This window comes from Leucopleurus acutus, assembly GCF_964270905.1.
Source record: "Leucopleurus acutus genome assembly, chromosome: 19".
NCBI classification, from domain to species: Eukaryota; Metazoa; Chordata; class Mammalia; order Artiodactyla; family Delphinidae; genus Leucopleurus; species Leucopleurus acutus.
Window position 1 is genome coordinate 60417864 of NC_139161.1, and position 21986 is coordinate 60439849.

At 55.8% G+C, this 21986-nt stretch overlaps 1 protein-coding gene across 1 annotated transcript in view; it reads right to left on the reverse strand.

Annotated features, from left to right (window-relative positions):
• Positions 1–3021: 3021 nt before the first annotated feature.
• USP22 (ubiquitin specific peptidase 22) overlaps positions 3022–21986 on the reverse strand; it is a 33040-nt gene continuing 14075 nt past the window's right edge. Inside the window, exons 2-13 of the mRNA XM_082859943.1 lie at positions 18863–18995; positions 12395–12508; positions 9873–9974; positions 9486–9655; positions 8272–8419; positions 7697–7802; positions 7429–7587; positions 6176–6302; positions 5364–5455; positions 4604–4666; positions 4063–4212; positions 3022–3603 (exon numbers count right to left, since the gene is read on the reverse strand). Coding sequence (XP_082716069.1) covers positions 3561–3603; positions 4063–4212; positions 4604–4666; positions 5364–5455; positions 6176–6302; positions 7429–7587; positions 7697–7802; positions 8272–8419; positions 9486–9655; positions 9873–9974; positions 12395–12508; positions 18863–18995 — 1407 coding nt within the window. The 3' untranslated portion in view covers positions 3022–3560. The remainder of the gene's footprint in view (positions 3604–4062; positions 4213–4603; positions 4667–5363; positions 5456–6175; positions 6303–7428; positions 7588–7696; positions 7803–8271; positions 8420–9485; positions 9656–9872; positions 9975–12394; positions 12509–18862; positions 18996–21986) is intronic.

The window sequence follows — 21986 nt, forward strand, 5'->3', positions numbered from 1 at the left end:
ATGTCAGGCCCTGACCCTGGCTCACCAGCTGGCCCTGCCGGGCGCCCACTTGGCGACTGGACCGGCGCCAAGGCCCAGGAGTAGCTGGCCACCTGCCGGCAGGCCCACTACACGGAGGCCAGAGACGCGTCCTCACGGGATCTGCCAGTCTTGCCTGTCGGCACCACCCCCCGCAACGACGCTCCGCCAGCCCCACGGGACACAGAGCAGGGGCCTTGTGTCCACGTGGCTGCCCACCGAGACGCAGGCACGAGTCTGTCTGCCAGGACAGCTTAACGCTTTTAACCAGAGCCTGCGACCGGAGCGTGCGGGTCCTGGGGTGGAGGGGTTAGGGCTGGGCGGGCTCCGCGGGTCCTGGGGTGGAGGGGTTGGGGCTGGGCGGGCTCCGCGGGTCCTGGGGTGGAGGGGTTGGGGCTGGGCGGGCTCCGCGGGTCCTGGGGTGGAGGGGTTGGGGCTGGGCGGGCTCCGCGGGTCCTGGGGTGGAGGGGTTGGGGCTGGGCGGGCTCCGCGGGTCCTGGGGTGGAGGGGTTGGGCTGGGCGGGCTCCGCAGCTTTACATCAAGAGCCCCACCGCGCGTCTTCCTCCCAGGCCTGGAGAACTCTGCTGGGAAGGCCTCGGAGCCCCGGGGGAGCTGCTCTGGAGAACCGGAGAAACCCCCGGGAAGGACTGCTGCTCTGGAACCCAGGGGCACTCGCTGGTACTTCCTGATGTTTCCGCGTACGTGAAGTGAAGGAACGTGTGACAGAGGCATCCAAAAACAGCACGCTTCAGAAATGAAGGGTGGACCGGGGGGTGGGCAGAGTCGGAACCGCACTGACCAGAACGGGGACTGCTCTCCGACCACACCCTCCGCCTTCTCAGCGCCCGGGGAGCCGCACACCCGTATCGCGGCACCGCATCCCAGGTCCTGTAATCAAACTCCAGCAGGGGTTCCTGCGTTTAAAGAAGCCCCTCGGGTGGCTTTTAAGTGCGTCAAAGTCTGACAGCCCACGGTGTCCTGAGTCCCAGATTTGTCACCATCCTGCCCCCGGGAGGAGGGGACGCAGGGGGCATGGACTTCCTGGCCCAAGGCAGGTCTGGGCTAGAACAAACCGAGAAGGGGCTGGTGTCACAGACGGGACTCGCGTGCTAGTAAGGGAAGACGGGCCAGTTTTCAGAATAAAATGTAGCTTTATTACGACACAGGAAAAGACTACAAGCCATTAGAGAGAAGAGCCAAACAGTCCCTCAAAACGACAGGTGAAAGGAACGTGGAAACATCCCAGTAATAAAATCCACAGCACAATCATTGGAATCTCGTTCTTACGATTTCTGTTTTCAAAGTTATAGTAAACGACGAAACAAGTCACTTGAATTGTCAAAAGAACGGCAATTTTATATGACGAAAGCATCCACACCGAGCAGAACTACAACGGCACGAGTGTACGTGATGCAGCAGGAGCGTCCTGGACGTTCTGGCGCCGACGGGAGGCCCGAGGCGGCCTGGAGAGGGCCCGGGCCCAGCCCCCCGCTCAGGACACCCAGGGAGAGCCCACTGTCTCACTGTAAAGCGCTGACACGGCAGCCAACGTCTCACAAACACAAGTCACTTTAAACACACTAGCCGGGGAGGAAGGGTCGCCCAGGGATTCCTCAGCGGTCTGGACATCGACACGGGTGGTGGTTTGAAACAGGAAACCATTTTCCCGTATTTAGTAGCTGCATCGGGAGCTGAAAGAAAATAAATTCCCCAACCCATCACGCAGTTCTTTGTTCCTGACGAGGTGACGTCAAAGCAGGACCTCAGCGCGCGGGACGGGGGACGGGCGCGCATGCAGGCAGCCGGAGCCTCACCGCGCCCCCGGGTAGTTCTTCCAGCCACAGGGGAATCTCAGCAGCAGAGAGATAAGTGCTCAGAACACCAGGCCAGAGGGAACAGAGGGTTAACTTCGACATAAAAATTCAAAAGAACACCCAGAAAAGAGAAACGGCCTCACTGTCTCCTGAATCTTCACATCCTCGGAGCAGCTGAGCCCTGGACGTGAGTGGGCGGCAGGGGAGGGCCGCAGGGCTGACCAGACCACAGGCGACCCGCCAGAAACCCCGCGGCCAGTACATCTCCTCTGTCGCCACTCTGCACGGAGGCCCAGGGCTCCAGGGCCCTCAGAGCAGTCGGGCCACGCGGGGCAGGCGCCTGAGCTGCGTCGCTGAGGACTCCGCCGGGTACGACGCCCCCGCCGCAGGACCCCAGCACCTTCCACGGTGGGGGGCAGGAGCCACGCCGCGCCCAGACCCGAGCAGCCGACGAGCTGGACCTGGTTCACGGTCTGTCGGCTGAGAACCCGTCACACGTTTTTAAACAGTGAAAACGGCTGAAATTTTGTGACGTGGCTAAAGTGTATGAAATTCAACTTTCCGTGATCATGTAAAGTTCTACTGGAACACAGCTACGCTCATCCACGTGACCTGCAGCAGAGACCACAGGGCCCACAAAGTCAGAAACATCTACTACCTGGCCCTCTGCGGAGAGTCCGCTGACCCTGCCGCAGGTGAACGTGTTCCTCTGCAGGAAAGAAGCCTCACGGTTCAGGGGACACTGGCTCGCCCCCCGTCTCTGGGCTGGAATCTCTCAGAGACGGACAATCTAAATTTGGGTGTGAACAGACACATGCGTGCAAGACGGCTCACGAGGAACAATGACGCTGCACCTCCCCCATCAGCCCCTCCCACCAGCTCAGTCCCGGCCGTCTGTCCTGCGGCAACAGAAGCTACCGGAACGCAAGGCAGAGGCACCCAGAGCCAGGATGCAGCCCCCCTGGAGGCCGCCGCATCATCCGACACACCCGCCGCCCAGCAGCGACCAGGAGAGCTCGCGGGACAGATGGCCAGGAAGGAAACATGGGAGGGAACCAGTGAAACCACTGGAAACGCTTCAACGCTTCAGGTACTAAAAGATTAATACGACAGAGACCGTTCCCAGCGCAGCCTGATTCTCCTCCACTGAGCCAGGCAGCTCTGGCCAGGTCCAAGGTGCCTGCGGGGGGGTGGGCGGGGGGGCAACAAAAACAGCACCGATGAAAAAGCAAGATCCACTCTCCAGGATGAAAGGAAAACGATCTAGATTTCAGCCTGAACTCAGAAACTCATTCACGTTCCCATCATTACGTTTAAGACATTCACCATCGTGGAGAGAGAGAAAGGGGGACGATACGCAAACGCCTATCTCTAGAAAACGGGGATCTGCTTCCACATGCAGGACAGACGTGCTCGGAGGCCCCACGGGGTCTTCAGCTCCACAGGCTCCGGGGCTCACGCCCGAGTCCACGCTGCGCACGGACACCAAACTCACCAAGAGAAAGACCCGCGCGGCCTGCATCTCCTCCACCTCCTGCTTTCTGGGCCCCAGCGAGGAACGGCTGGCGCGGGGGCTGCGCCTGCCCCGGCTTGCGGGGGACACAGGAGACACTCCGGCGCACGTCTCCTCTGCCCCCACCCCCCCCAGCCCACCTCTTGCCAAGTGTCCACACAGCGTGACCCCGGGCACCCGGATGACTTCGGGGGACTTGCCGGTGCGCCGACGGCTACTCGTACTCCAGGAACTGTTTGTGATAGAAGAGCAGGTACCTGAGGAGGAGAGAGGACAGAGCACGCTTACTTCCACCTCCCGAGGCATCGGAGCAAAACCACCCTGACGAGGACAGCCGCGCTCAGCCTGTCACCGCAGAGAAGAGACGGCAGGGAGGCGGCAGGGCCCCCAGTCCACGACCAGCCCGGCCTCCGTCCACCTGCTGGGCCCTGGCTGTGGCCGCCCCCCGGCCCTGTACACGGTCCCTCTCGGAAGGACGCCGGCTCCGGGTCCCAGCCCCAGCCCACCCGCCCGGCCTCCTCACGGCCACCACAGAGCCTCTCAGGGCTGCCCCACTGCTCGCGGCTCCACGCCCAGACGCCTGCCGGAGCTCAGGGCAGCTGGGGTGGGGCAGGAGCCCCGCGGATGGCCTGGAGACCGAGGGGGGCAACGATGAGCAGGAAGGAGCGAACGGGGCACAGAGGGGCGACGCGGCCCCGGGGCCCCACGGGACGCACCCCTCACTGTCCAGCACGTCTGCAATGCCAGCCTTGGTGATGATGGCATCGTCACACTTGAACCACTGGTCCTTGTGCTGCCGGATAAAGCTGGTGTAGTGGCCACTCTCCAGGGTCCCCTGGTGGTTGACCACCGCAAACAAGGAGTACCTGGTTTGGGGACGGTGGCGGGAGACGGAGGTCACGACCCTGTCCCCACCAGGGACCACTGTCCCCGCCAGGTAGCCGCCCAGGAGCAAACGCTGACAGGCGACAGCAGCACAGGGGAGAGGAGAACAGGCCCGCCTGGGAGGCGCTGTTGCTGTTCTACCCTCCCCGCCACCACCAACAGGAGGGACGGGGAGAGGGGCCTCACCGCGATGCGGCTGGGGGGGGGGAGGCCCCTCCCCGACAGAGGGTCGGTGGCAACACGACAGGAAGCAGGCCAGTGGCCAAGAGCAAGCAAGCCCGGCCGCTGCCCCTCACACGCAGCACCTCCTGGAGACGCAGGTGGGCCTCCCGCGAAGCCCCCGGCCCCACTCGCGCTCGAGGTGCCACTCACTTGTTATCGTTACTGAGACTGTCCACCGGCTGCTGGTACTGTCCGTTCATCCTGTTCTCTTTGCTGTAACAAACGGCGCAAACTCAGGCTCGATTAAAACAGTTCACTAACAACCCGCGGTTCACATGGTATCGTGGGCACCGGGGACGCGCGACACCGGACGCCGTGCTGGTGCGGCTTCCACGGGTCCGCTTCTCCCAACAGCTCCATCTCAGGCAGAGATGACCCCCGAGTTACGGTGGGGAAACCGAGGCCCAGGCTGGGAAGCGGACTGCCGAGATCGAGGCTCAGAGCCGGCCCAGACCCACGTCTCCCTGCCAACCCCCAGGCGGGCGGGCAGGCAGCCTCCCCAGATCGTCCTGAGGCCCCGCCAACACTGGACTCAGGCCTCTGTTGCTTTAAGCCGCCCCGCCTGTGGCTATTATTCACTAAGGCAGCCCTCCTACCAGGAAGGTCCTCCTATTTTTGCAAGGGTAAATTTCAAGCAGTCCCCGATACAAAGACTCCAAAACAAGATAAATGAAACCTACAACCACAAAACCACTGTGTTGATTTGTATCCAATCTCAGTGCCTGTGGCTGAAACGCCTGAAATGCTGCCCTGAGCCAGCTGGTAGGAGGACAGCCTCCCTCACACAGGGACGGTCCTGGGGTGAGATCAGGACAGTGAGGTGTCACGGACGAAGTGACATCAGGGCCCACTGGGGCCTCATCAGGGACCTGGTGCCACGCCCACCCGACCACAGACACGGAGGACGAACCTGGAGGCCATGAAGGGGGTCATGTCCAGCTCCAGGGGGAAGGACACGTAGGTGGTGATCTTGCGCCGAAGTTTGGCCGAGTGTTCGAATCGCTGCAGAAGTGGGGGTGGGAAGGCTGTAGGGCTCCTCCGACAGCGCAGTCTCTGTGGCTCCCTAAGTGGGCCCTTCCTGCATTTTCCGAACCGCCCTTGGCCACAGCTAGAGCTCAGAGTCCACAGGGCGACATAACCCACAGGGCTCAGCCCAGCCCTGAAATGATGCGCCCAACAGCAGGTGTGGACCTAGCACGGTGCCCGGTGGGAGAAACAGGTAGGGCTGGGGATTTGGTTTCTGTCTTACATCTTTAAAGGGTCATGAAGTAAAAGAACGAGCAACAGAGACCGTATGCTTTACATGTAAAATCAGATCGCAAATACCCAAGACCAGCAAACACACTGTCTCTGCTGCACATTCTTTCACAATACATCATACGCATGATTCATATTTGCTACTGGCCCTTCACAGGAACGTGCTGACCCCCAGACTAGACCTTAATGCTAAGGGTCCTTGCTTTCAAGTAAAAGAAAATCGGAAAACTTGGGGTGAGGACAGAAGAACTTGGAGGAGAGGAGCAGTAAATCCCTAACCTCCCCCCACCCAGAGTAACTCACCCTATTTTCATTATGAAGCAATTACTTTCTGATTCACGGGCAAACCTCCCGGCAACAGACACAAGCAGAGTAGTTTATAGGCACCGCCCTCTCTGCCCCACAAGCACGGACGGACTCTGCACACCCACCCACCCTCAGGCCCCGCGTGCTCAGGGAACTCACTTTGAGATGGAAGCAGGCCACGATGGGCAGCTTCTTCATGGTGAGCTGCTTTGTGGACTCCTGGTAGCTATGGCAACCGCTACACTTGATCTTGGCACTGCTTCCTAAGTGCTCTGGTCTGGTAAACCTGCAACGCAGTGAAAACATGGATTTTTAGGGAAAAAAGATGGCAGCAGTAAGAGAGGAAAAAGAGAAAAGTTATTTTATCACTTTCAGGGGGTTCACATCCTTCCTAAAAACACACACACAGTTAGGGACGTTTATAACTTCACAATGAAAAAGCTATTCCTTCCTTTCTCTTCTCTAGCACTTCAAAAAATATTTATCCTCAATTTTTTTGGAAAATGAAAGTCTGGTGAACTCAAAATAATTTTCTAACTACTGTTAAGACCCAGCGATCAAATCTGTCCCTGAAAAGTGACAACCAGCACTCACACAAAACCTGTACGTGAGTGGCTACTGCATTTTTATCTGTAAAGGCCAAAAAAAAGCCCGGAAGCAATGCAGACATCCTTCAGCGAATGAGTGCTTAAGCCGTGTACACCATGGAATACTAGTAAGCAATAAAAAGGGAACAACTGGTGATGCACACAACCTGGATGGATCTCCAGAGAATTAGGATGAGTGAAAAAAGTCAATCCTTGAAAGGTTACATGATGTATGATTCCACGGATATAACATTCTTGAAATGTGGAATTTCTAGAAATGGAGAACAGATTTGCGGCTGCCAGGAGTTAAGGAGGCAACAGGGGTAGGAGGTGCAGGACGTGTGGTTGTGAGGGACCCTGCGGGGGTGCAAGCATCCTGCATCTTGACTGCAGGGATGTTGAGATCCTGCTGACTATGACATTGTGCTGTAATTTTACAAGATGTTACCACTGGGGAAAACTGGGGAAAGAGTACACAGGATCTCTCTGGATTGTATCTTACAACTGCACGCAAAACTACAATTATCTCAAAATAAAAAGTTTAATTAAAAACGTTTTCATCACCTTCAGAAAAGGCCACGAGCCACAGCAGGAGGGCGGCCCTGCTGGGTGTGACTCTGTCCGTTAGTCACTAAAGGCCGCGGACCTCCAGCCTCTGCCGGGGTGGGAGGCACTCAGGGACAGAAACAGCTCGTCTGCTGGCCATCCCGTCTTCCCTCAGCTTTCGTGCGGGAACGTGCGGCCCTGGGGGGCCTGGCTTTACCAGGACTTTCCCCGAGCAGCCACGAGGAAGGGCCCCCTCCCCACAAGGTATGGACGCCTCACCTCCGCAGGCAGTCCGTGAGGGTCGTGGTTCCCGATGCGTGGCTCTCTCCGTTCACCACGCTGCCCTCGCTCCCAGGGCTCAGTGGCCAGAAGGGGGTGGAAGAGCCGGGCAGGTCCAGGCTGATGTCCCAGAAGGGGTCGATGGTGGTGGAGACCCCACTAGGAGCAAGCAGGGGGGACGGGTGAGCACCACGGCCCGGGGGCAGCGCAGCGACAAGGCCCCGCGACGCTTGGCCGGCAGCACCGGGGCTGCAGAGGCCGCACTTACTGGCACACTTGGCAGGTGACGTCGGACTGCAGCCCCCCTGTGAAGATCTGGTCTATGATGCAGTTGCAGTGGTTAGGGTTGTTGGCCTTTTTCCCATTATCATCACCTGGCAAGAGACGGTGGCTCTGGGACCCTGGGCCCCCAAGGCAGCCAGCCCACTGCCAAGCCGCTGACCCAAGGGGCAGAGCTGGTGCAGCAGGAGGGCCCAGGTTTCCACAGGGGCGCGGGAGAGACGCGCCATGTGCTTTCAGTTTCTCCTCCTCCCTGTGAACAGTTCCCTGCCATCCACCTGGCAGGCCCAGCAACAGGCCCTGAGAAACAACCCCCGCCCTCACCTCTGCAGCGCCCACCTGTGCAGCGCCCACCTGCGCAGTGCCCACCTGTGCAATGCCCACCTGTGCAGCACCCACCTGTGCAATGCCCACCTGTGCAGCGCCCACCTGTGCAATGCCCACCTGTGCAGCGCCCACCTGTGCAGCACCCACCTGTGCAGCGCCCACCTGTGCAACGCTCACCTGTGCAGTGCCCACCTGTATAGTGCCCACCTGTGCAATGCTCACCTGTGCAGTGCTCACCTTTGCAGTGCCGGTGCAAGACGTCCAGGGCCGCGATGAGGAACTCGTGCGCGTCCTGCTGCTCGTAGCCCGCCAGGTGCCGGGCGTGCGTCCACACCAGGTGCAGCAGCTTGTATGGGATGTGGGGGGACCGGTGCCCCGAGTAGAACTGCTTGGAGAGAAGGAGAAGCACCCTCGTCAGGAGCGCGTGCCTCCCTCGAACACAGACGCAGACGCGCACGTCTGACAGCCGCCCGGAGCCTCCGCTGGCGAGCGCGGCCCGAACAAGTCATTTCCTTTCCTTTTCAGGCAAACTGTGTTTTCACAGACTCTGAGTCTGCTCAGAGTTTTCTCCATTCCCACCACCTGTTTTCTAGAAATAAGCCAAAACGATGAACGGCGACAAACTTTTGTCAAACACACACACATATACTAAAAGGTGACTTGTGCCGTGTGAAATGCGTACCCCCGTAAACCTGAACCTAAAAACCAACCTGACAGAGATGAACTCACCACCAACAGTGCCCTACTGAGGCCCCCCCGCATCAGCCCGTTCTCCAAGGCACCCGTGTCCCCGTTTTGGCCCAACGATATCATTCAGGTTGCTCACTCCTGTGACTCCAGGAGCCGCCGTCAGGCTAGGCTGTAGGTATGTGGGGACTGGCTAAGCCAGGCTAGGAATCGGGAAACTTCTGAAAAGGGCCAGACCGTGAATCATTCCAGCTCCGCAGCCAGATGGGTTCAGGCAGCCGGGGCCCAACAGGGAAAACGAGAGGATGTGATCAAAGGCTGACAAAACCAGACCCGGCCGAGTTTGCTGGCCCAGGGCCGACGCCTGAAGAACCCCTGGCTCCCCGCAGCACCCGAGGGAGCGGCTGGGCTGCACTCCCGCTCTGAGAAGGGGGGGGGGTCCAGCCTGCGAGCCCGTCGGGACAGAACCTGATGTCCACAGCAGGGGCCCAAAGACAGAGGCCTCTGGTGACACACACAGTCAGCAGGGCCGGTAACAGGAGACCCGCCCGTCCTGTGGACAAAGCCGGAAAGCGGCAGGTGACGGGGAGGGGCTGGCACCTGCCACGTGCACCCCTGTGAGGCAGCCGCGAGCCTCTGCAGATGACCAAGTGCCTCACCCAACGATCCCTCTTGGGAAGGACGTGCGATTCCACAGTCGGCACGTCTGTGGATGTTCAGAGCCCACCCCGTGACGGCCCGGCCCCCTCCCGGCCCAGGCGCACCTCCTGGAAGAGGGAGGACATCTCGCAGACCAGGCAGGAGCCAGGGCTCTGCATCTCGCAGCGGTGCCGGTCGGACAGGAAGAAGTCGCGCAGCAGCGGCGTGTGCGTCAGCGCCTGCACGATGCAGTTCATGAAGCACGTGTTCCCGAGGTTGATGAGGCCGCGGAGACCTGGCAGGCAGAGCGCGGGGTGGAACCTACTTCTAATGTCTGCGCCCCACCCGTGGGAAACGTCCCGAGGCGTGCTCGCGCCCACCCCCACCAGCCCTCACTGCCCAAAGGCTTCCAGTAACAACGGGGCAGGGCAGGGAGGAGCCTCTGCGACAAGCTGACAGCCACGCTGCACCTCCCCGGAGGATGCACCCTCCACCCGGCCGTGCCCGCCCACCTATGGTGCAGTTGGACGTGATCTTCCGTCGCTTGGGGTTGTGTTTCAGCAGCTCGAGCTCCCGTTTGGTCGGCTCCCACGTTGAAAACTTCTCCCCGACGCCTAAGCGGGTGGAAGGTGCCGTTAGCTACACTCTGGTCGTGTCTACGAACCAGCATGGTGGCAGCACAGGGTTTATCAGATTCAAAGGCGGGCAACGTAGGGTCCTTCTAAGACCCTGTTCCAGACAATGGAAGGAGCTTCTCTCAGAGAGCGTGCCGTGAATGAACCACATCACATTCCCAGAGGAGGAGAGGAGAGCGGGGCCTGGGGGACAGCTGCCCCAGCACCAGCGGTCTCCTCAGCCTTAATTACGCCCTGAGCAGAGGGACCACGGCACCAGTGCCCACAGGGAGCGCTGGGTGGCGACGGGGACGAAGGGACGGCCGTACCCACCAGACTTAAACCAAGGACGGCAGCAGGGCCACCTGCACCCCAGTGCACAGCCTACTCCTCAGAGGCACTGGCTCCACGCACCTAGAGCTCAACACGCTCTGAAGGACGCACCGTCCTGCTGACACATGGAATTGTGGAACGATTTTAGAAGAATCCTACTTTTTCCTGGGACGTGCATTTCTCAGCCCTGCGGTTTGACTGTTCCGCACGAAGAAATAACATCCTCAGCCTTAGCCTCATCGGCAACGTTACTAAGGTTTGGAGGTGGAAGAGAACAGGAAGTGGACTAAAGAGACTGTTCTCCAGAGAAGACGGGCTCCTCGGCTCTGATGACCGACAGCCCTGGCTTGTGCTCCGTTCTCTAACACGGCACGTCTACAGAGGAGCACAATTACGGCAAAACACTGTAAACCACATGCTGGGTTGTACGTTCTCTGTGGAGAGACGGTCACGGGCCAGTGGGGCTTTCTACACCTATTACTGTTGCGACCCATGACCGTGTGCTGGAAATGAGAACAAGAAAGAAAAAACTATCAGGGAAACCAAAAACAGGCAGCTGAGCAGAAAAGAAAAGAGCTGCATAATGTTCACGTGTGCCGCTGACTACGTGCCAGCAAGGGGACGGGAGTGGCGGCACGGCTCCACGGCCACCGCGCGGTCAGTGGGACACACGTGCCGCCCCCGCCCCGTCCCCCGCATGAGCCCCGCGCCCTGGTAATAAGGGCGCCTTAGCGGGAAGGGCACTAGAGGAACCTCTTGTCCTGATGACTCCGGGCGGGCTCCTGGATGGGCACTGGCCACCAGAAAGACCAGGGAAGCTTGGAATTTGCAGCACCCGCACGGCCGGCCCCAACTCCTCCACAGAGGGGAGGGGGCTGGAAATGGGGTTAATGATCCATCAGGCCTCCAGGAAGAAGCCCCCATAACATCCCAGTACCACGGGGTTCGGGGAGCGAACCAGGTGGGTGAACATTCCACACCGAGTGGGTGATGGACCCCAACTCCACAGGGACCCTCCCCAGCCCTGCCCCGTGCCTCTCTCTCTCCATCTGGCTGCTCATCTGTGTCCTTTATCACATCCTTTAATGACCTGGTGAACCTAAGTGTCTCTCTGAGTTCTGTGAGCTGACTAGCAAACGCTCCAGTCCAGGGGGGTCCTGGGAACCTCCGATCTACAGCTGGACGGTCAGGAGCACAGATGAGACCCTGGACTTGAGACTCCAGCATCTGAAGTTGGGGAGGGGATCCCGTGGGGCCTGACACCTCCAGGCCAACTGTGTCAGAACTGAGTTGATCCGTAGGATACCCAGCCGGCGCCACAGGGAATTTCTTGGCAGGGAACTGACCCCCCCCCCAAAAAACACTTGGTGACCAGAAGTGCCGGGTGTGAAGGGTTCTGTGCAAGTAAAGGAGACTCACGGGAGAGAAACACTCATCAGGGAAGAGCTGGGTTGTTCCTACACAAGAAGGAAAGCCTGGAGTTCTCCCTTTCCGGCTACAGAGGCACCGCACAGGATGGAGAGCGCGCTCCTGAACTAAGGGGCCTCAGCGGTAGATGGTTGCATTTTTCCTCTGGGAAGTTTAATTCTGTGCTGACACAGGTTTAGCATAACCTAACCAGTTAAGAGGGTTTTTTTTTCCAGTTAAGAGTTTTAAGAGATTCAGCGGTAATTTAATGAGAAAACAGTCCACCCTCCTGGAAGCAGTCAGCATACACATCCTGCAGTTACCGAGGAGCTGCTTTCTGGGCAGCTACCAGGGACGAGGCAGCACAAAATCCCTGCGGACACTGTGCCTGGTTCAGCCCCGTGTCTGTAAAAATGCCTGGCGACCGGAGAGGCTAGGTTGGGGGTGTCTCTCTCAACCCCGGCTAAGCCCTCACAGCAGCCGCAGGCCTGTGGGCACCGCGCCTGCCTCCCCTGGCGCCCCCGTGAGCCTGCAGGAGGGAGCAGGCAGGTGTAGGGGGTCCTCCCCTTCAACAGAACCATCCCCCTCCCTCCCCACCCCCGCCACGCCCTGACAGACAAGGGGGCAGGGAACGCAGGGCTAAGACACAAGCAGCCATGCAGATCTCAGGAAAACCAAACCTTGCATTTTCCAAGCTTTCCGCTGTTCCTCTTTGGCAATGATTTCTATGTCTTTGTCATAAATGTAGTCCTGACACAAAAAGCAGTAGATACCTCCATACATAAGCTCTATGGCTGAAAAGAGAAAAGAGGGAAGCGACAAAATTTAATTAAAAGTCGAAAGGTAATGCTTCAGGACACAAATTAAACAATCAAGTTTTTTAGGCATTTCACTGCACCGTTTCTCAAAGCAGAGAATCCCATTATTACAAAAGGTTGTCCCCCCACTCCAGATGGTGTACCCTAAGCAGATGAGGCACGTGAATTTTTTTTGGAAGCTCCCGCCAAGGGCTGAGGAACCTGAGGGAGAAAGAGGCGCCACGACCATATTTTACGAGGGACCCGACCCCCAGGTACCAGGAGCCTCCGCCTATCCTCTGAAACAAGGGGAACTCGCATTCACATCAGCCCACGAGGACTCGTGGCGTCCGGATGGGCAGCACGGCCCCAAGCAGACAGCCTGGAGGGCGAGCCCAGAGCTCCCGGTGAGCGGATACTGCACTTCCTAAACTGCATCCTCCAGGAAAACAGGCATGAAACCCAGCCCTTAGTTACTTCCTCACAAAGATAAACAAGAGAAAAGTCCTCGAAGCACCTGGAAGGAAGTCGCTCAATTCAACAATTAAAAAGAATTCCCCTTACCCTCAGAATGGGTGAATATTTGCAAACGAATCAACGGACAAAGGATTAACCTCCAAAATACATAAACAGTTCATGCAGCTCAATATTAAAAAAACAAACAACCCCATCCAAAAATGGGCAGAAGACCTAAATAGACATTTCTCCAAAGAAGACATACAGATGGCCAAGACGCACATGAAAAGCTGCCCAACATCACTAATTATTAGAGAAATGCAAATCAGAACTACAGTGAGGTATCACCTCACACGAGTTAGAATGGGCATCATCAGAAAATCTACAAACAGCAAATGCTGGAGAGGGTGTGGAGAAGAGGGAACCCTCTTGCACTGTTGGTGGGAATGTAAATTGATACAGCCACCATGGAGAAAAGTATGGAGGTGACTTAAAAAACTAAAAATAGAACTACCATATGATCCAGCAGTCCCACTACTGGGCATATACCCAGAGAAAACCATAGTTCAAAATGGTTAAACTAGGGGACTTCCCTGCTGGCGCAGTGGTGAAGAATCCTCCTGCCAACGCAGGGGACACGGGTTCGAGCCCTGGTCCGGGAAGATCCCACATGCCATGGAGCAACTAAGCCCGTGCGCCACAACTACTGAGCCCATGTGCCACAACTACTGAAGCCCTCACGCCTGAGCCTGTGCTCCGCAACAAGAGAAGCCACCGCAATGAGAAATGAGAAGCCTGCATACCACAATGAAGAGTACCCCCACTTGCCACAACTAGAGAAAACCGGCATGCAGCAACAAAGACCCAATGCAGCCAAAAATAATTAAAAAAGAAAAAAAAAAGGTTGAACTATGGACAAATGCACCCCAATGTTCACTGCAGCACTGTTTACAATAGCCAGGACATGGAAGTAACCTAAAGGCCCATCAACAGACAAACGGATAAAGAAGATGTGGCACATGTATACAATGGAATATTACTCAGCCATAAAAAGGAACAAGCTTGGGTCATTTGTAGAGACATGGTGGACCCAGAGACTGTCACACAGAGTGAAGTCTGAAAGAGCAAAACAAGTACTGTATATTAACACGTATATGTGTGGACTCTAGAAAAATGGTTCAGATGAACCTGTCTGCACGGCAGAAATAGAGACACAGATGTAGAGAACAAACGTATGGACACCAAGGGGGGAAAGTGGCAGGGGGCGGGGGGATGAACTGGGAGATTGGGATTGACGTATATACACTAGTATGTACAAAATAGGTAACTACTAAGAACCTGCTATATAAAAAATAAACAAAATAAAATTCCAAAAAAAAAGAGAATCCCCTTGACTCAGACTCACCAAGGGACAGCAGACATCTGCCAGGCGACGGGACACAGCTCGGAGCACAAACCCGGCCCCGCCACCTGCGCACCTCTGAGCTCACCCACGTCCCCTGTGGTATAACAGGGACAGCAACAGCACTGACACAGGTCTGCATGGTCACTAAGTTCATATAAACAACTAAGCGGCATGCACCTCCTGGTAAATGGTAATGTCTTAACAAATCACAGCTTTTATCATATTTCATGTCTTTTTTTAAAAAATTATTACTATTTTTTGGCTGTGTTGGGTCTTTGTTGCTGCGCGCAGGCTTTCTCTAGTTGCGGTGAGCGGGAGCTACTCTTCGTTGCAGTGCACAGGCTTCTCGTTGCGGTGGCTCCCCTTGTTGCGGAGCACGGGCTCTACACGCTTGGGCTTCATTAGTTGCAGCACGCAGGCTCAGTAGTTGTGGCTCACGGGCTCTAGAGCGCAGGCTCAGTAGTTGTGGCGCACAGGCTTAGGTGCTCTGAGGCATGTGGGATCTTCCCGGACCAGGGCTCGAACCCGTGTCCCCTGCATTGGCAGGCGGATTCTTAACCACTGTGCCACCAGGGAAACCCCCATATTTCATGTCTTAAGGTACAAAGACACAGGTCAATGATACTGTGGTGGATCGAAAGCAGATCTATCAAGACTCAAAGTAGCAATTTCAGAGAATCCCAGGCCTACCCCTGCCCCTCCCTAAAAACCTACAAAATTCCGACCCAGTCTCTGCAAGTCCACGTCGAGGCTGCTCTGGAGGCCGGGGCCAGCTGCCCTGCGTTCTGCCCACTCCTGGGCAGTGTCACTCCTGCCCCGGGGACCAGAGCAAGCTGGCAGAGGCGGGCTTACGGTGGGAAGGAGGGACACTTTCAGGGAAGCAGCGGGGTTCAGCGAGAAACAGGCCAGCCGCACGGCGAGGGCAGAGGGAGGCCCCATGTCCCCAGATGAGTCTGCCTCCCACCCGCTGTGTGGGGCTGGGACCGCCAGGAGGGGCGGGGGCCGACAACGGGCGCTGGGGCCCCGGGATGAAACGAGGAGGCAGCTTGCCTGACCCCAGTCCCACACAAAACTTCACTCCACAGGGTCAGCAACCTACATCACAGCTAAAAGTATAAAAACTCAGACACAAACGGGTAAGCGTCCCGACCTCAGGTTTGCCAATGGATTCTTAGTCTGACACCGAAAAAGCATGAAACCAAAGAGAAATGCTGTTACGGCACACTTAAACTACGGTACAGTGTAAACATTATTTTTATATTCAGTGGGAAACCAAAACATGTGTGTGCCTCGCTTTATTGAGATATCTGCTTTATTGAGGTGGTCTGGAACTGAACCCACAGTTATCTCGAAGGTCTTCTGGTATCCAAAAGAAATGAAAACGTATGTCCACAAAGAAACTCACACATGCATGTTTATAGCAGCATTATTCATAAACGCCAAAGGTGGGAACCCAAATGTCTACCAGTGGATGACTGGATAAACAAACTCTGGAATATCAACACAAAGGAATGCTATTCAACCACAAAGAAATGAACTGACACTTCATGAACCTTGAAAACCTGCCGAGAGGTAGAAACAGACACAAAAGGCTGTGTGTTGTATGATTCCTTTTATATGAAATATTCAAGACAGGCGAATCCACAACTGAAGACAGATCAGCAGATGCCAGGGCCCGGAGAGGATTACGTAACAGAGACATGTATTATGTATTCTTCGAGGAGACGAAGAAGTTTTGAAAATAAAGAGAGATGGTATTTCCACACACCACATGGCAAGTGACTAAATGCACTGAACTGTACTGGTTGAAATGGTTAATTGTGTGTTCTCTGAATTTCATCTCAATATGGAATTCAAAAACCCAACGCAACACCTACAGTCACGGCAGTTCCTCCAGAAAATTATCTCACAGTCAAGATAACCAAGGACAAAGGCTTGACTGCATCAGGACTAAAGGCTGAGCAGACAGTCAGTGGTCCCGTGGTACCCACGGTGGGGCTGGTTCCAGGACCCCCGCGGACACCAGGATCCAAGGATGCTCGAGCCCCTTGTAGGAAATGGTGTGGTATCTGCACAGAACCTACATCCTCCTACACACTTTAAATCACCTCCAGGCTGCTTTACCTAATACAGCATGAATGCCACGTAAGTAGCTGCCTGGACCAGACAAATTCAAGTTTTGCTTTTTGGAACTTTCTGGAATTTGTTTTTCGATCTGAGCTTGGCTGGATCTGCAGGTGCAGAACCCATGGAAACAAAGGGCCAGCTGCCCAGGAACCCAGCTGCCTGGATGCGGGCGAGACGCTCCCAGGAAGAGAGGAGGCCGTCAACCCACTCACCCGGGAACCCCCGGCCGACAGGCACCAGGCAGGCGCGTGTCCCCCTCCCTCCAGCCACAGGAGGATCCTGAGATGGAGGGAAACGTCACCCGCTCAGAGGGGAGCCGATACACCCTCTTATGCCCACATACATCCTCACACCCTCTGGGAAAACTAAAATAACGCTTCCTAGAGGCAGACACAAAGCTAAAAGCACTCCTTTCACAGCCTCTGTGGCTCACGCAGGCAACATCCACGGGCCCCTGTGACTCGACATCAAACAAAAACCTGTACGAAACTAAGAAGCACGAAACCAAATCTTACTCAGCGACCTGGACCCCAACACCGTCCCGCACAGCAAACCGGCCGGCAGCGGGTCAGGACGGGCCCTTCCTCCTCGGGGCCACTTCCGCCACGTCACACCAGGCAGGGTCACAGGGCAGGTCGGACAGAGGAGCAGAAGCTTCGTCCTCCCACAGGCCGCCAGCAAAGACCCCATAGCTACCGACGTGCTGGTTTTAACTGAACACTCGCAAAAGAGCAAATACTCAGACGAGACTCCCCGTGGGCCTCTCACGCCCCTCCGCTTAGAAGCCGCAAGCCCTGGGAGAAATCCTTCTAAGCGTCCACGTCAGGCCCCAGGGTTATTCTGCGGGGCTCCCAGAGGCAGGACTCGGCCCAGGAATCACGGCCCCTTGGCCCTCAAACGTCAAGCCGCCGCTCTGAGGGGCTCCAGGGGTAACGGGGAGCAGCTCGAGACGCAGGGCCGGGGGCGGGCGATCCCTTTCCTGCCGGGGCTCCTCTCCCGTGCCCTCCCCTGCCATGTGGACACAGAAAGCTAAGCTTTGGCTTTGCTAACACACACGCACACACACGCTCACACACACAACCTGCAATAAACTCCTGGGCTCTCCCATTTTGTGGTTTTGTCTCTTGAAGAAAACCTTCTAAAACTTATTCATTCTGGCCAAAGTAGAGGCAGAGTTTATCAATCAGGTTGATAAAATTAATAAGCACACAAATTTCTCGAGTGACTTTTGTAGATGATGCTAGGTAACAATAAGATTCTCAGCCCTTTGCAGCGCAAAGGTGTTTCCCATTTTCCATGACCCTTTTAACCACACAGTATCACAGCCCTGGTGTGAGAGGAGCCTAAGCGGGTCTGGTCCCAGAATCAGATGGTATTAAGCACAAAGATCTACATTAACTCACCACCACAGAATCCCACCACACCCGTCCTGCCCCATCAGACCTTCCCTCTGGTCCCTCGTGGGGAAGGGGGACGGGATTGCTGACCCCCGCCCTGCCGGGCAGCCGCTCACCCACAGCCTGTGAAGCACCTCCAGGGCCGCCAGCTCTCCTTCCAAAAAGGCCACTTAGCTCCTGGTGACAGGCTGACCCCCAGCACTGGCTGCAAGTTCTCAGCTGCAAATGAAACGAGGCACGACCTCCGGAGATGACGGAGTTTGAACGAGCCCATTCCTACTACTTAAAAGGCCTGAGGCTATCTTTCACTGGAAGGCTAGGTCACACCAAGTTATGTTCTAGAAAAGGGTCTGTGGTCTGGACCTTCTGAAAGTGATGTTCTTACAGATATCCTAACAACCTCAGCATCGTTTGACAGAAAACACAATCCTCAACGAGGGAAACATTTAGTGACAACGGTCAGAAAATCAAGCCAAGAGCAAAACTCAGCTTCGCGTCGCCTCTGGAAGGCACCAGTGCCTGAACATGAAACGTGAGCTCGCCTCAACACCAGCCTCTCTGCAAACATGGACGACACTGCAAACCCGTTACAGAAATCACTAAGTTCATCCAGTGCCCCCCAACCCCACGCTGACACCACTAACCTAAGGCTGCATTTAAGACCTGCGCAAATTTCTGCCTGATCTAATACCTAACCGTGCTTTTCAGAGAGAAAGATGAGTCTCTGATGCTCCGTTAAAGCAAGTCACCGTTCAGGGTTACACGACTTTGTGTGACCTCAGGCACGCTGGGCACGTGCCCCTCTCGTGGGTTCAGTGTCTCTCTTTCCTCTCCCCCTGGAGTTCCACGAGGAGAGCACAAGCTATTTCAGACAAAGGTGGACTCCCGAGAGAGTGGAAGGTCAAATTCACAGAACGAGAGTCGGGGAGGTGACCCCAAAGCCCAGGAGGCGTCGCGCGGTCTTACCCAGGTTGTGCCTTTTCGACTTGGCGTGCTCGTGAATGTGCTTCTTCGTGAAACAGCCAAAGAAGACGCAGTGGAGGCACGAGTGCAGCCGGTTCAGGTGGACGCCGCACACGTGACACACGCACGACTTCGCCTGAAATGCAGAAGAGAGAGTTAGAAACCAGGGGTTCTCGGAAACACCAGGGCAGGGTGATCCCAACGGGCGCAGCTTGGGAGGAAGGGAAAGCCCGGATTTCCTCTCAAGGTCTCACTGCCTAAAAGGTCATTTCGTTAATCCTGTCAGTTGCCCCCCAAAAGGCAGGTAGGTCATTTAGCTCAGAAGTGGCTCCGTGTAAGAGACCTCGGCCTCTTCTCCAACTCAAAGCCGCTCAGACAAAGCGCCTGGAGCTCCAGGAGCTGTCAAGATCCTTCCACATCCAACGGGGCCCCAACCTCAGGTCACCTTTAACCTGCACTTCACTTCCAGGTTGATATTCCAGGTTCCAAGACCACAGCAAAATGCAATCTGCACTGGCAGGCGGATTCTTTTTTGTGTGTGTTTTTGTTTTTGTTTTTGTGGTACACGGGCCTCTCTCACTGCTGTGGCCTCTCCCGTTGCGGAGCACAGGCTCCGGACGCGCAGGCTCAGCGGCCATGGCTCACAGGCCCAGCCACTCCGCGGCATGTGGGATCCTCCCGGACCGGGGCACGAACCCGTGTCCCCTGCATCGGCAGGCGGACTCTCAACCACTGCGCCACCAGGGAAGCCCGGCAGGCGGATTCTATAATCCATCAATCCAGATGAATATGAATCAAAGCAATACACAGAAACAAGAAAAAGAACGGCTTGTGTCCGAGAACCAGACCACGGAAACCTAAAGTTTTAACCTCAGCGATTAAGAGCACCATGGTAAATAATTCTCGTCCCCCCGAACCACCCAGGACGCCCGGCACGACAATTACACCCGCGCCAACTGTGAACCCCTGCAGGCCACCAACTTGAACTCCCAGCCCCTGCGATGACACCGCACGACACAACCCTCTCGCTCTGACTGGGGTGCAGGGAGCTTGGGGTGAAGGGAGGTGGAAGATGAACAGGGCCTGGGAGGTAAGGTTAAAACAGAAAAGGCCCAGAAACAAAGGACAGCAGCACAAACGTGACACGGACACGGGCGCCGGGTACTGGAGCGATTACGCCCTTTGATCCTCACGGCCAGCCCCGAGGAAGGCCGCGAGCCCTTCTGACATGCGTCTGCTGGTGGCCACACAGCAGCACGTGGGCTAGGACCTCCTGACCCCGCAGGCCACGCTCCCCCACGGAGCCCAGAAGCAGCCCCTCCGAGCCTCACTCTGCACACACAAGACCCAGGCAGGAGCCGCCCGGGGGCCAGGCTGACCGTCCACCCTGGATGGCAGGCGTGGAGGGCATGGCCTGAGGATGAGGCACAAACCTCTCATCACGTGAAACTCGAGTCACAGTTTTTCCACCAGGGAAAGCTGCACAGAGACTTCGTAGAAGAGCAGGAAGTGGTGCAGGGGAGCTGGGGGAGGGCGTGTGGATGCTCCCTCAAGATGAGAGCCCTGAGGCTGGAGCACGGGTCTGAGGACAGGCACACAGGGTGGCCAGACCACCAAGTTCCTCGACGCCAGGTACTCAGCTTGAGAAACACAAGTCCTCACGGGCAGCCACAGGCCAACAGGCCCTGTCCTGGAAGCACAGCCTCAGGAAAACCTCAGCCCAGGCTGATCTTTCACCTCCACGTACAATTTATCTCTGGACCCAAATGCAACTCTGATCATTACCACCGTATTTCTTCTTGACTAAGAGCCGCTCTCGGGACTCCCCTGGTGGCACAGTGGTTAAGAATCCTCCTGCCAATGCAGGGGACACGGGTTTGAGCCCTGGTCCGGGAAGATCCCACATGCCGCGGAGCAGCTAAGCCGGTGCGCCACAACCACTGAGCCTGCGCTCTAGAGCTCACACGCCACAACTACTGAGCCCACGTGCTACAACTACTGAAGCCCGCGTGCCTAGAGCCCGCGCTCCGCAACAAGAGAAGCCACTGCAATGAGAAGCCCGCGCACCACAACAGAGAGTAGCCCCCGCTCGCTGCAACCAGAGAAAGCCCACGCGCAGCAACAAAGACCCAACGCAGCCAAAAATTAACTGACTAATTTAAAAAAAAAAAAAAAAAAGAGTCGCTTTCAATGGCTAGTTACTTACCTTGTTTTGACACCAGCAAGAGGTTACCTCTGCAAACCCCGTATGGTCAAGCCCCAACGCAGGCCTCAGCACAGGGGGCCCGTGTGTGTGCTCCGGTGGCGCAGGGTGTTCCTGTGGATGGCAGGATGCCCAGCGACATCCCTGGTCTCCACCCTGGGTCGCAGGGGGCGCCTGCCCCCTCCCAGCAGGAAGCCCTGCTCTGGGACAGTCCCACAGGAGTGCGAGGGCCACTGGAAGGACTTGTCTAAAATGCTGCGACGCTAGAAACAGTAGTGGTATCACCTGTTTATTCTTCCAATGAGCAATCTAAGGACTTCGCTAACTCTAACTGTCCTCAGTAACACAAGGACGTCTTTATTTTTTATTTACTTATTTTTTAACACAGGGAAATTTTTAAATTACATAATAGTTACTTGATGTATAACAAATGATGCTTCCCAGTACCCGTGAAATTTTTCTTTTATATAAATACTGTTAGGAACAGATTGCTGGAATCTGTTTACTGCTCACTACAGCTACAGATGTAAAGATTAAGAGGCATTCCTTATTTTTATCACTCAGGATATATTAAATGTGTGATCGTAATTTTATTAAAATTCCTCTACGAACTTAAAAAGAAATCCAATTCTGTTTATATAATTTGAGAAAGAATTCAGGACTAGCATTACCCTGAAAATACAGACAAATCAGGATAAGTGTATAATTTTAACACATCATTTTTTCCCCTTAAAACACACAAAAGCTTTAAAAACAGATCAAAATTAAGCCCTGAATTTCAAATGTAAATCTGTATCACCTGTTCTCTTGCAGAACTTCACAAAAGAAAAATCTGCCTAAAGAAGAAAGGTTTCAAGAATTTTAGCTGCACAAAAAATTAGAACTACAGAAATTAAACAGAGGCAGATGGGCTACAACCAGAAA